General features: G+C 62.0%; 1 protein-coding gene across 1 annotated transcript in view; it reads left to right on the top strand.

The window, feature by feature from the left end:
- BSN (bassoon presynaptic cytomatrix protein) overlaps positions 1-13,715 on the top strand; it is an 89,680-nt gene that overhangs the window by 65,610 nt on the left and 10,355 nt on the right. The window contains exons 4-5 of the mRNA XM_028124547.2: positions 5,981-6,427; positions 6,824-13,450. Of these exons, the coding sequence (XP_027980348.2) occupies positions 5,981-6,427; positions 6,824-13,450 (7,074 nt within the window). The remainder of the gene's footprint in view (positions 1-5,980; positions 6,428-6,823; positions 13,451-13,715) is intronic.

Genomic DNA, 13,715 nt, shown 5'->3' with positions numbered 1-13,715 from the left:
GCTCTAATGAAGACAAGTGACCTCCTCAGATGACCATGTGGCCCTCTGGGCCCCATACTGCCACCTCTTAAGCCCTAGATCCATTGGCTCACTGGAGGACAGCTGGCCTGGCTGGCTGGGGTGGGGAGGGGGCACCAAGGGGCCACCACAGAGCCAGAGGAGCTCCCATCCAGAGACTGCCCGGTAACACTCACTGCCACTTGAGTGGGGCGCCCTGACGCTAAGGGGACTCTGAGCCCTGTTGGACAGCTGAGCTGGCCCGGCCCGGGGGCCCCTTGTCCTAGAGAGACCTCCTGGCCCACATGTCTCATTCAGCAGGACATGCACAGAGGAAAGGGGAAAACGATCTCTGCCCAGGAGTGTAAACCTTCCTGACAGCTCCTTTCAGCAGCCCCTGGGCCAGGCCAGGGAAAGCGCTGATTCTGCCCAAGCATGTCTCAGTCACATGCTGACTCTGGATGAGCATCTGGCTTCTGATCCGAGCATCTCACTAGCTGCTTGGGTGTCACCTTCCTGGACTCTGGAGCTTCCGCTTCTTGATAGCCGACGTCACCCCCTCCGCAGGTTGTTTTTTCAGAGGAAATTTCCGAGGGAAACGGGATCTAGTTCTACTGCTTCCTTCATTGTATGCTCTGGACTCCCTGTCTAGAAAGAAGAAGGTAAAAGCTTTGAGATGTTGAGGAAAATTGTCCCGGGTGTCCTGCTGTCTCCATGTCCTGTGCCACTGCTACCTCCTTGGCCAGAACCAGCCTTGCCACCGCAGGATCTGATGGGTTCCATGGGCCTGACCACAGAGCTGCTGGGTGCCCTGGTCCTAGCTTCTCTCCACCCCGAGGCCGCTGCTTCCTTGCTCTTGCTCCTAGTAGCAGTCAGGGTAGCCCAGCTTCTCCAGCTCCTTTCTCCTCACGGCTCTGCTTCGTTTTCTTTCTTTCCTTTTTTTTTTTTTTTTGTTTTTTTTTGTTTAGTAGGCTCCATGCCCATCGTGGAGCCCAATGTGGGGCTTGAACTCACGACCCTGAGATCATGACCTGAGCTGAGACTAAGAGTCAGATACTTAACTGACTGAGCCACCCAGGTGCCCCATGGCTCTTGCTTGTTAATGCTGCTATCTCCAGGGGGGTCCTGGGGAAGGTGTGGGTGGGCAGCCACAATGCCTCCCTCCTGTGGTTCCCACCAGCATTGTTGCTTTTCTTCACTGTAACCAGGCCACGGGCCATCTTTGATCTCACCTCGGCAAATGGCCACTGGACATTCAGAGCAATTGTGTGCTTCCCTGTGACCTACTTGCGTGTTTTGGTGAGAGGTTCCTGATTTCTCAGCAGGTGTCCTAGACACATCGTGCCTTGGGAGTGAGGTGGCAGGGCCAGCAGGTAGGGGTAGGTCTGCCCTGGCTGTTTCTCCCACACCTAGCTAATGGAGGCCAGCCCACCAGACCCGGGATGACTGTGCTGTCTCTGGGCCTAGTGTGAGACAGAGGGACCCCTGTCTGCATAGGCTGGGGGCTTGAGGGAGGGATAGACCAGGGAGGCCCCACTGCTAGCTCCCCACTGGCCTATTAGACCTGCTGTGGCTCCATCCGAGACCAGAGCCAACTGTCCGGGCTGTAGGATTGGGAATTTTCCTCAACATTTTGGAGCTGTAAAACCTTTTACCTTCTTTCTAGATAGGGAGTCCAGAGCATACAATGAAGGAAGCAATAGAGCTAGATCCCTTTTCCCTCTGAAATTTCCTCTGGAAAAAAAAAATAACCATAATGCTATTTAGTGAGTCATTTCATAATTAAGAGTTGTTGATTCCAAATTTTTTACCTATTTATCTTTCTGAAGGATAATAGTACCCTCTGGCTTAATTTTTAATTGGCTTTTAGTTAAAAATAGAGTTTGTGAAGAAATTAGTGGAACTGGAAATGTTATAGTAACATCGCCAGTTTCTGATCTTAATATAATTGCCAAAATACCAGCCATACCCTTGAGAAGTCGGGCCTCCTTGGGCAAAGGGCCTGGCGCCTGTGATATGCGGGGCTGGCCTGGGCTTATCTGAGGCAGGGGCTGAGGCCAGCAGCTGCCTCCAGGGATCATGATCTCAGGGAGCCCTGTCTCCTCCATGTGGAATGGAGGTTTCTGGGAGAACGAGCTGAGGTGCCGTACTTCAGGTACTTAGGTAAGGTCCAACACATAGCCAGGAGATTGGAACCAGTGTCCTAACAGAGAGTCTCCGTGCGAGGAAGAAAGAGTCCCCACCGGCCCCCACTATCTGGGTGTCAATCGACCCTGTGACCAGTGCAAGACCCTGGTCTCATGAGGGATGCCCCACGGGGAACGGACACATTTGGTACTAGAGCATGAGGAGAGCACAGCCCCACCAGAAAGGTGCATGTTGGGGATATCAGGGAGGATTCCTCTTCTTGGAGGAGAGGGCCAGAAAGGAGAAGCTTAAGCATGTCCAGAGACAAGGAGGGGCGGGTCGCAGCATCAGGAGAACAGTAGCACCAGTGACGGTCATGCCCAGAGTCCAATGGCTGAGTCTCGGGCTCTTCAAGTCTGGACATCCCTTCTCTGGATTTCTCATCTGCTGCCTCTTGTCTGACAGTGAAGCTGGGGATGGGGATATGTTGGGCCCAGCAGCCGGCCATGGGGTGTTGGTCAGCCTGGTGTCACTGTAGTCAGATTGACACAGACCAGCTCCGTATACACAGAGATTGTGTTCTGCGGGGTCATTCAGACCATGTCAGGCAGTGTGAGGAGGATGCCCAACGTCCATTGCAGCCTCACCCGGCAACCTTGGCCCTTGAGGCGCAGTAGCCAGTGGTCCTGGAAGGCAGCTGGGCTCGTCCACCTGTGGGGGTACTCCACCAACTCCCGGACAACTCGCTTCCCCTTCCTCACCCTGACCCCACCTCCCCCCATGAGGTGGTGATTGCCCTGGGGCATTGCTGCCTTCCTGCCCCCAGAAAGAAACTGGACAGAGGGAGATAAGGCAGAAATGGCCATCAAGCCTCCCACTGTCCGTTCCCAGGTCCCAGATCATCCCCTGCCCACTTGCCAAGGGGGACAGGCAAAGGGGAAACAGGCAGCAGCTCCCTGGAGGCTGGGGCTGGGACAGAAGAGTGTAAGAGAGGGTGTGCAAGTGAATGAATGAATGAGGGAATAAACCCTAAAGGGGAGAGTGAATGAAACCCTAAAGGGGAGCATGAATGAACAAATGAAGGAGTGGAATAATGGAATGAATCAGCAGGGGTGGAGCGGGGTGGGTCTGCTATAGTGGGCAGAGTTCAGAGCTGAGGGAATAAAGAAATAGGAACCTCTATTCCAACTCCCAGGCACAGAGCCTCCCCATGGCCTGCCTCCCACCCCATCCCCATTCCCATTCCCCAGAAGACTTAGGTCTGGGGCCGGGGCTCCTCAGGCTCTGCCCCTCCAGGCCCCAGCGCTCTGTACCCTTCTCCCCATCCCCCAACCTCCAGAGAGCTGGGGAAGGGCCTCCAGCAGCCAGGTCAGGTGTTTATTTTTAGCCCTTACCTCACATGCCTCCCCCTGCCTGCCTTCCCTCCCTTCCTGGCTGACTGCTGTAGCAGAGCCAGGAGCAACAGGGCCAACTGGGCAGCCCCTTCTGCAGCCTGGCGGCCTCCGTGAATAGTGTGGGAAGGAACAAAACCCTGGGGAGCGTGTGACAAGTGACATGCTCTGCTGAGGGCTGGGCCTCTAGGCTTAGGTAAGCAGGCTGCTGCATGTGCTGGACCTGAGCCCCTGGCATGAGGTCTGTCTCCTCCGTTCAGACCATCCTTCCAAGGTGCCCTTGCTTCACTGGAGACTGTGGCTTCTGGGGTGGGGTCTGCAGGCCAGAGATAGGGGTCAGAGGTTTGCAAAGCCACCAGGGTGAGCCAGGCCAGATGACCTAACCTCGAGAGGCCTAACCTGGAATGGCTGTGTGCAGGGACCCAAAGTGGAATCAGGACAATGTTGCCATAGGCCAGTCCCCCCACCCCCATCTGGGCCCAGATCCTCACCCCATCTTGCTGATCCTGGGGCTTTTCTCACTTCCAGAATTCTCTTGGCCTCTGCCTACACCCCTCTCACCTCGCCAGGGTCTCTTTGTCATCTCAGAGTCCTCTGACCTTGGAGGGATTTCCATTGTGTCCCCAGCTGACGTCAGAGGCACGTGGGCAGGATTTCGGGCTCAGGCTCTGTACTCTTCCATGCCCCATCTCTCTCAGGGCCTGGGCTCAGCCTGTCTAGCTAGCATTCTCCCCAGGCACCTCTAGGGGAGACCAGGCCAAGTGAGCCCAAGACCCAGCAAGTAGCCAGCACCCATTGCTTCCTAGGGGTTTGTGTCAGGGATACATAGAGGATCAGACAAGGTCCATGGGGGTCAGTAGTGGTGCTAAGGCCAGGCCCTCCAGGGAACGGGGCGAGGACACGTAGGACTTGTGAAGGGTCACCCTCCATCACTGGGCCCCTCTGCTCAGGACCTGTGCATGGGATTGGGCCTCAGGGCAGAGCCAGAGCTCCAATCTCAGGGAACGATCTCAAGGCCCAGAGTAAAAAGGCCGTGGAGCAGGCCTATCCCTCAACATATACCAGGGGCCTGCCACTTGCCTGGCCTAGCCTCTGCTGGGGCCCAGGCCAGAGATGTGATATGTAGCCCTGTGGGCAGGACACCAGGGCAGAATCATTGACGTGCCATCTGCCATGGTGGCCTGGGGATGCCAGGCTGTGGGCAAGCACTCTGGGGGCACCATGCTTCCAAGGATCTGCCAGGCGGGCTAGGGTCTGACATGGGCTCAGGGCAGTGCGCGAGGTAAGGGTGCCGAGGCTGCCGGCCCACTTTGGGCTGGCGAGGGCCAAGCGCCACCTCCCTGCCCTGTCTCCTGGCTCTGTGATCCTGTGGTTCTGTGTCTTGTGTTTCTCCTTAATGGCCCAGCCGAGTGGCCAAGCTGCTGGTGGGATCCTAAGTGTCTGGGCACATGGGATGAGGAGCAGCAGGAAGTCTCTGCCTCCTCCTCTGGTGTGAGAGCAGGCACAGGTCTGTGGTTACCTTCTTTCCCACCTCACCCCCTCTGGGCCATGGTAGGGCCTCCAGTCTTAGCAAGAGGAGTCCTGGCTCTGGAGGACGTACCTGGGAGACATGGCCCTATCAGCCCCTGACCGGCTACAGGAATCACCCCCTCAGGGCCTGGGATGCTCAGACCTCACCCCTGTGCAGACAGCTGGAGCTAGGGGAATCAGACTTGGTTTCTGGTGTTCTAGGAACTTCACCACTGATATTCATGTCACACTTGGATGACCAGTTTGGGGCTGTGGACTCCAGGAACGCTTCCTGCCAGCACCCCCGGTGTCTGTCTTCGTCCTGGCTGTGTCTCCAGCCCCCAGCACTGAGCCTGACAGGGGGATGACCCTCAGAGTGGTGGACTGATGGTTGAGGGTTCGGTCCCCACCCAGCTCTGGAGGAAGCAGGGCCCCTGGCCTAAGTGTGGCAGGGGGAGTGCACACAGTCCCCATCGGAGGAATAGCCCAGAGCCCTGGGGGCAGGAGGAGGCTTCCACCTGAGGGTCTTTGCTGACCTTGGACAGGGAGACTTGGGCTGGGGGGTGTGGGCAGAGGGAACTGCTCAGCCCCATCCTCCCAGCAGGGCTTCTCCCAGACAGCCTCCCCTGGCCCCAGGAGTCTGCAGCCTTCCAGCACAGCGCTTACTTGGGAAGGGTGTGGGGAAGGACGGGGTCTGAGGCCACTCCTGGTTTGCAGGGGCTCTGGACCGCTGGACTCTGTCCCAGTTCCCCCTCTTCCCCAGACTCACAGGCCACCTGTAGCGTCCCCTCCCCCACAGATCTCCTTTTCTGGCCAGGCGAAAAAGCTTGCTTCGGTGTCATGGTTTAGAAGATGTTCTCCTGCTTACGGTTACAGAAATAGTCATGGAAACATTCTTTGAGTACTTCAGGGTCTTTGTGATTTTCATCAACCCCCCCCCTCCCATTTCCTTACAGAAAACCGAGTGGCTCTGCCTGAACTGCCAAACTAAGCGGCTGCTAGAGGGCAGCCTGGGAGAGCCGACCCCCCTGCCGCTGCCCACCTCTCAACAGCCCCCCGCAGGGGCCCCTCTCCGGGCGCCTGGAGCAGCCCCTCCGAAGCAGAAAGGGCCACAGGGGCCGGGCCAGCCATCAGGCCCCCCGCCTGCCAAGGCCAGTCCCCTGCCCACCAAGGCCAGCCCCCAGGCCAAGCCCCTCAGGGCTTCTGAACCCAGCAGGACCCTGAGCGGTGCCCAGGAAAAGAAGACAGGAACCCCAGCTAAAGCCGAGCCTGGGCCAAAACCACCTCCAGAGACTACCCTGGCCCCTGGGACTCCCAAAGGAAAGACAGGGCCCCGGAGGACTGAACCTGCCACCCCTGTCGTCAAGGCCGTTCCAGAAGCCCCCACGGGTGGGGAGTCGGAGGTCAGTCTCACTCACTTCCGGGTCCCTAGCTCTCAGGTGGGATGGTCTAGGGAAAGGCTTGGTTCTCTGGGACGTAGGCCTGGGGCGGGCCCCTTGGGGCCACGGAGGAGGTAAGGGATGCCTGGATGAGGCCCTGGCGGGCCTGGAGCCTGTGAGTTCTAGGCTCGCCCTGTGTCTGGCACGTGGTCGAATGCTTTGGTGGGTTTTGCTCCCATTTGATCTAAGAAAATTTCTCTTTGAGAAACTTCTCTTTGAGGCTGCTTGGGGTTTCCAAGGCCGGAGAAATGGAGGACAGTGGGCCATGATCCCCTGGGCGGTGGAGGGCCCCTTCCTCGGGCTTCCCCAGCGAGCTGTCTGCCACAGGGAGGCAAGTGTCTGCTTCTCACCCTACTGCAGGAGCTGGTGGGCAAGCCGTACTCTCAGGACCCGTCCCGGAGCCCACAGAGCCTCAGCGACACAGGCTACTCCTCCGATGGCGTCTCCAGCTCCCAGAGCGAGATCACAGGCATTGTACGGCAGGAGGTGGAGCAGCTGGACAGCGCGGGGGTGACAGGGCCTCGCCCGCCCAGCCCTTCTGAGCTCCACAAGGTGGGGAGCAGCATGCGACCTTCGCTGGAGGCCCAGGGCCCGGCCCCCAGGGGCGAGCCGAGCAAGCCGCCCAGGAGCAGTAGGGACGAGCGGAAGCGGAGGCCCCACTCCTTGTCCATCATGCCTGAGGCCTATGACTCCGACGAGGAGCTGGGGGACATCCTGGAGGGAGAGGAAGACTCCCTGGAGTGGGGGCACCAGAGGGAGCAGCAGGACACAGCCGAGTCCTCAGATGACTTCGGCAGCCAGCTGAGACACGACTACGTGGAGGACAGCAGCGAGGGTGGCCTGTCCCCCCTCCCACCCCAGCCCCCAGCCCGGGCCACGGAACTGACTGACGAGGAGTTCATGCGACGACAGCTGCTGGAGATGAGCGCCGAGGAAGACAACCTGGAAGAGGAGGACGCCGCCGCCTCCAGCCACGGCCTGGCCAAACCCGGCGCCCAGAAGGGCGGCCCCCGGCCCCGACCAGAGCCCAGCCACGACGCAGCGGCTCCGCCTAAGAGACGTCTGCCGCACAACGCCACCACGGGCTACGAGGAGCTGCTCCCTGAGGGAGGCCCAGCCGAGGCCGGCGACGGCACCGGGGCCCTGCAGGGGGGGCTGCGCCGCTTTAAGACCATTGAGCTCAATAGCACGGGCAGCTATGGCCACGAGCTGGACCTGGGCCAAGGCCCTGACCCCAGCCTGGAGCGGGAGCCCGAGCTGGAGATGGAGAGCCTGACGGGCTCGCCCGAGGACCGCTCCCGTGGGGAGCACTCCTCCACGCTGCCGGCCTCCACGCCCAGCTACACTTCCGGCACGTCTCCCACCTCCCTGTCCTCACTGGAGGAGGACAGCGACAGCAGCCCCAGCCGCCGGCAGCGGCTGGAAGAAGCAAAGCAGCAGCGCAAGGCACGGCACCGCTCCCACGGGCCCCTGCTGCCCACCATCGAGGACTCCTCGGAGGAGGAGGAGCTGCGGGAGGAGGAGGAGCTGCTGCGGGAGCAGGAGAAGATGCGGGAGGTAGAGCAGCAGCGCATCCGCAGCACTGCCCGCAAGACGCGGCGAGACAAGGAAGAGCTGCGGGCCCAGCGGCGGCGTGAGCGCTCCAAGACTCCCCCAAGCAACCTGTCACCCATCGAGGATGCCTCCCCAACGGAGGAGCTGAGGCAGGCGGCCGAGATGGAGGAGCTCCATCGCTCCTCCTGCTCCGAGTACTCGCCCTCCCCTTCCCTCGACTCAGAGGCTGAAGCCCCGGACGGTGGCCCCAGCCGGCTCTACAAGTCAGGCAGTGAGTACAACCTGCCCACCTTCATGTCCCTCTACTCGCCAACTGAGACGCCCTCGGGCAGCACGGCCACTCCCGGTGTGGGCCGGCCCCTCAAGAGCGCGGAAGAGGCCTATGAGGAGATGATGCGCAAGGCCGAGCTGCTCCAGCGGCAGCAGGGGCAGGTGGCAGGCGGCCCCTCCCAGACCCCTGGCCCCCGGGGCCAGGGCGCCTTTGAGTACCAGGACACCCCCGACCAAGACTATGGCCGGGCTGCGCAGCCTGCCTCCGAGGGCACACCGGCCAGCCTGGGGGCCGCTGTGTACGAGGAGATCCTTCAGACGTCACAGAGCATTACCCGCATGCGGCAGGCCTCCTCCCGGGACCTGGCCTTTGCCGAGGACAAGAAGAAGGAGAAGCAGTTTCTGAATGCCGACAGTGCGTACATGGACCCAATGAAGCAGAATGGCGGCCCACTCACCCCTGGCACCAGTCCCACCCAGCTCGCTGCCCCCGTGTCCTTCTCCACCTCCACCTCCTCAGACGGTAGTGGTGGCCGAGTCATTCCTGATGTCCGCGTTACTCAGCATTTTGCAAAGGAGCCTCAGGACCCTCTCAAGCTTCACAGCTCCCCTGCATCCCCCAGCTCTGCCTCCAAGGAGGTAGGCGTATCCTTCTCCCAGGGCCCTGGCACCCCAGGCACCACAGCCGTGGCTCCTTGTCCCGCCGGCCTGTCACGAGGTTATATGACTCCCACTTCCCCAGCAGGCTCTGAGCGCAGCCCTTCACCATCTTCTGTAGGCCATAGCTACGGACAGAGCCCAACCACTGCAAACTATGGGTCCCAAACTGAGGAGCTACCCGTGGCCCTCAGCGGCCCCACTGCCAGTGGACGGGCTGCCAGAGAGAAGCCCCTGAGTGTGAGTGACGGGGAGAGCGGCCCCCACAAGGCCTCCCGGGGCTATGCCTACTTTGCGGGCTCCAGCCCACCTCTCTCTCCATCTTCTCCCTCAGAGAGTCCCACGTTCTCCCCTGGCAAGCTGGGCCCAAGGGCCACAGCCGAGTTCTCTACACAGACGCCAAGCTCGACCCCGGCCTCAGACATGCCTCGGAGCCCTGGTGCCCCGACCCCAGCACCCATGGTGGCTCAGGGCACACAAACACCACACCGACCCAGCACACCTCGCCTGGTGTGGCAGCAGTCCTCTCGGGAGGCCCCCTTTATGGTCATCACCCTAGCATCAGACGCCTCCGGCCAGACCAGGATGGTACACGCCAGTGCCTCCACCTCCCCAGTGTGTTCGCCCACCACCCACAGCTACAGCCAGACGACACCTCCAAGTGCGTCCCAACTGCCCCTAGAGCCACCCGGGCCACCTGGCTTCCCACGGGCACCCAGCGCTGGTGCGGACGGGCCCTTGGCAGTATATGGCTGGGGCGCCCTCCCTGCTGAGAACATCTCCCTGTGCCGGATCTCCTCTGTCCCTGGAACGTCTAGGGTGGAGCCAGGCCCCAGGCCTCCGGGCAGTGCCGTGGTAGACCTTCGCACAGCTGTCAAACCCACACCCATCATCCTTACTGACCAGGGCATGGACCTGACCTCTCTTGCCGTGGAAGCAAGGAAGTATGGCCTTGCCCTGGATCCAATCCCAGGACGGCAGTCGACTGCTGTGCAGCCTTTGGTCATCAACCTCAATGCCCAGGAGCAGACCCATGCCTTCCTCAGCACCTCCACCACCGTGAGCATCACCATGGCCTCATCTGTGCTCATGGCTCAGCAAAAGCAGCCTGTGGTCTATGGAGACCCCTTCCAGAGCCGGCTTGACTTTGGCCAGGGTTCGGGTAGCCCCGTGTGTCTGGCCCAGGTCAAGCAGGTAGAGCAGGCTGTCCAGACAGCCCCGTACCGAGGTGGGCCCCGTGGAAGATCTAGGGAGCCCAAGTTTGCCAGGTATAACCTTCCCAACCAGGTAGCACCTCTAGCCAGAAGGGACGTTTTAATCACTCAGATGGGCACTGCCCAGAGTGTTGGCCTCAAATCAGGTCCAGTGCCAGAGCCGGGCGCTGAACCCCACCGGGCTGCCCCCGCAGACCTGCGGTCACATGCTATGCCTGGTGCCAGGAAGCCACACACAGTGATGGTGCAGATGGGAGAGGGCACGGCAGGCACTGTGACCACACTGCTCCCGGAGGAGCCCACAGGTGCCCTGGACCTCACCGGGATGAGGCCTGAGAGCCAGATGGCATGCTGTGACATGGTCTACAAGTTCCCCTTTGGCAGTAGCTGCACGGGCACCTTCCAACCCACCCCCAGCGCACCTGAAAAGAGTGTGGTGGACATTGCCCCACCCGGCCAGAGCGGCGGCCCCTTCTACAGTCCCCGGGACCCTGAGCCTCCCGAGCCCCCCACCTACCGGGCACAGGGGGTAGCGGGGCCTGGGCCCCATGAGGAGCAGAGGCCCTACCCACAGGGCCTCCATGGCAGACTATACTCCTCCATGTCTGACACCAATTTGGCTGAGGCTGGCCTCAACTACCATGCACACAGGATTGGGCAGCTCTTCCAGGGCCCTGGACGAGACTCCGCTGTGGATCTCAGCTCGCTGAAGCACTCCTACAGCCTGGGCTTTGTGGATGGACGCTACCTTGGGCAGGGCTTGCAGTATGGCTCATACACAGACCTGCGTCATCCCACGGACGTTTTGACTCACCCACTTCCCATGCGGCGCTACAGTTCGGTGTCAAACATCTACTCAGACCATAGGTATGGCCCGCGGGGAGATGCCGCTGGCTTCCAGGAGGCCAGCCTGGCCCAGTACAGTGCCACCACCGCCCGCGAGATCAGCCGCATGTGTGCTGCCCTCAACTCCATGGACCAGTATGGAGGGCGGCATGGCAGCGGTGGTGGTGGCCCCGACCTCATGCAGTATCAGCCTCAGCCCGGGCCTGGGCTCAGTGCCCCCCAGGGTCTGGCTCCCCTCAGACCCGGCCTCCTTGGCAACCCCACCTTCCCAGAGGGCCACCCAGGTCCTGGGAACCTGACCCAGTACCGGCCTCCGGTAGGCCAGGGAACAGCAATCAGACAGCTGCTGCCATCCACAGCCACTGTGCGCGCAGCCGACGGCATGATCTACTCAACTATCAACACTCCAATTGCTGCCACACTGCCCATAACCACTCAGCCCGCCTCGGTACTGCGGCCCATGGTGCGCCGCGGCATGTACAGGCCTTACGTGTCCGGCGGAGTCACAGCCGTGCCGCTCACCAGCCTGACGCGCGTGCCTGTGATTGCCCCCCGGATACCTCTTGGGCCCATAGGGCTGTACCGATATCCTGCACCAAGCAGATTCCCCACTGCTTCCAGCGTTCCACCTGCTGAGGGTCCTGTCTACCTGGGGAAATCCGCTGCTGCCAAGGCCCCAGGGGCTGGGGGCCCACCAAGGCCAGAGCTGCCTGCGGGGGCGGCTCGGGAAGAGCCTCTCTCCACAGCCACCCCTGCCGCCGCCAAGGAGGCCCTAGCAGCCCCAGCCCCAGCCCCGCTGGCTGGCCAGAAGCCCCCCGTAGAAGCTGCTCCCGGGGGTGGCAGTGGGGCCCTCGGCCGTCCCGGGCTGGAGAAGGAGGACGCCGCGCAGGAGGAGCGGCAGCGGAAGCAGCAGGAGCAGCTGCTGCAGCTGGAGCGGGAGCGGGTGGAGTTGGAGAAGCTGCGGCAGCTCCGGCTGCAGGAGGAGCTGGAGCGGGAGCGCGTGGAGCTGCAGCGGCACCGCGAGGAAGAGCAGCTGCTGGTGCAGCGGGAGCTGCAGGAGCTGCAGACCATCAAGCACCACGTGCTGCAGCAGCAGCAGGAGGAACGGCAGGCTCAGTTCGCCCTGCAGCGCGAGCAGCTAGCACAGCAGCGTCTGCAGCTGGAGCAGATCCAGCAGCTGCAGCAGCAGCTGCAGCAGCAGCTGGAGGAACAGAAGCAGCGGCAGAAGGGCCCCTTCCCTGTGGCCTGCGAGGCACCTGGCCGGGGGCCTCCCCCTGCTGCCCCGGAGCTGGCACAGAATGGCCAGTACTGGCCCCCTCTGAGCCACACGACCTTCATCGCTGTGGCAGGGCCAGAGGGGCCTGGGCAGCCTAGGGAGCCCGGGCTGCATCGGGGCCTCCCCAGCTCGGCCTCGGACATGTCGCTGCAGACTGAGGAGCCGTGGGAGGCGGGCCGCAGCGGCATCAAGAAGCGGCACTCTATGCCTCGCCTGCGGGATGCCTGCGAGCCGGAGTCGGGCCCCGAGCCCTGCACGGTCCGGAGGATCGCAGACAGCAGCGTGCAGACAGATGACGAGGAAGGTGAGGGCCGCTACCTCCTGACCCGGCGGCGCCGGGCGCGGCGGAGTGCCGACTGCAGCGTGCAGACTGACGACGAGGACAGCGCTGAGTGGGAGCAGCCCGTGCGCCGCCGCCGGTCCCGTCTGTCCCGCCACTCGGACTCCGGCTCCGACAGCAAGCACGAGGCTGCTGCCTCGTCATCCTCTGCGGCTGCCACCACGAAGGCCATGAGCAGCGTGGGCATCCAGACCATCACTGACTGCTCCGTGCAGACGGAGCCTGACCAGCTGCCCAGGGTCTCTCCGGCCATCCACATCACAGCCGCGACCGACCCCAAGGTGGAGATTGTCCGGTACATCTCGGCGCCAGAGAAGACTGGGCGCGGGGAGAGCCTGGCCTGCCAGACGGAGCCCGAGGGGCAGGCCCAGGGTGTGGCTGGGCCACAGCTGGTAGGGCCGACCGCCATCAGCCCTTACCTGCCCGGCATCCAGATCGTCACCCCTGGGCCCCTGGGCAGATTCGAAAAAAAGAAGCCAGATCCCCTGGAGATTGGCTACCAGGCCCAGCTGCCCCCGGAGTCCCTGTCCCAGCTTGTGAGCCGCCAGCCTCCCAAGTCCCCCCAGGTCCTCTACTCACCGGTCTCACCCCTGTCCCCACACCGGCTCCTGGACACCTCCTTTGCTTCTAGTGAGAGGCTGAACAAGGCTCACGTGAGTCCCCAGAAGCACTTCACGGCTGACAGTGCTCTCCGCCAGCAGACGCTGCCTCGCCCCATGAAGACCCTGCAACGGTCCTTGTCTGACCCTAAGCCCCTCAGCCCCACCGCCGAGGAGTCTGCCAAAGAGAGGTTCTCCCTCTACCAGCACCAGGGGGGACTGGGTAGCCAGGTATGGGCACAGGGGCTGGTCCAGGGTGGGACAGGGGTCTCTGTCTAGCCTGGGGTTCCCACAGGGAGGGGTATCTCGTTGGGGGGGGGCGGCGGTGGAGTCACCTCCAGCTCCAGAGGCTCAGAGGAAGGAGTTGAGGATGAGGACTGGACCTTCCTCAATGCGTACCCAGTAGAGCCAGCAGCCTGGCGAGGACATCTGGGCAAATACACACTCGCACGCTGGCCCCCACAGCCACCCATCCACACACCACTGGAAACTTCAG

The sequence above is a fragment of the Eumetopias jubatus genome, unplaced genomic scaffold, assembly GCF_037043125.1.
Source record: "Eumetopias jubatus isolate StellerSeaLion01/CBP00866 unplaced genomic scaffold, mEumJub1_p1.0 scaffold_1, whole genome shotgun sequence".
NCBI classification, from domain to species: domain Eukaryota; kingdom Metazoa; phylum Chordata; class Mammalia; order Carnivora; family Otariidae; genus Eumetopias; species Eumetopias jubatus.
Note: the sequence above shows the minus strand (reverse complement) of the source record. Positions and strands in the feature narration are given on the sequence as shown.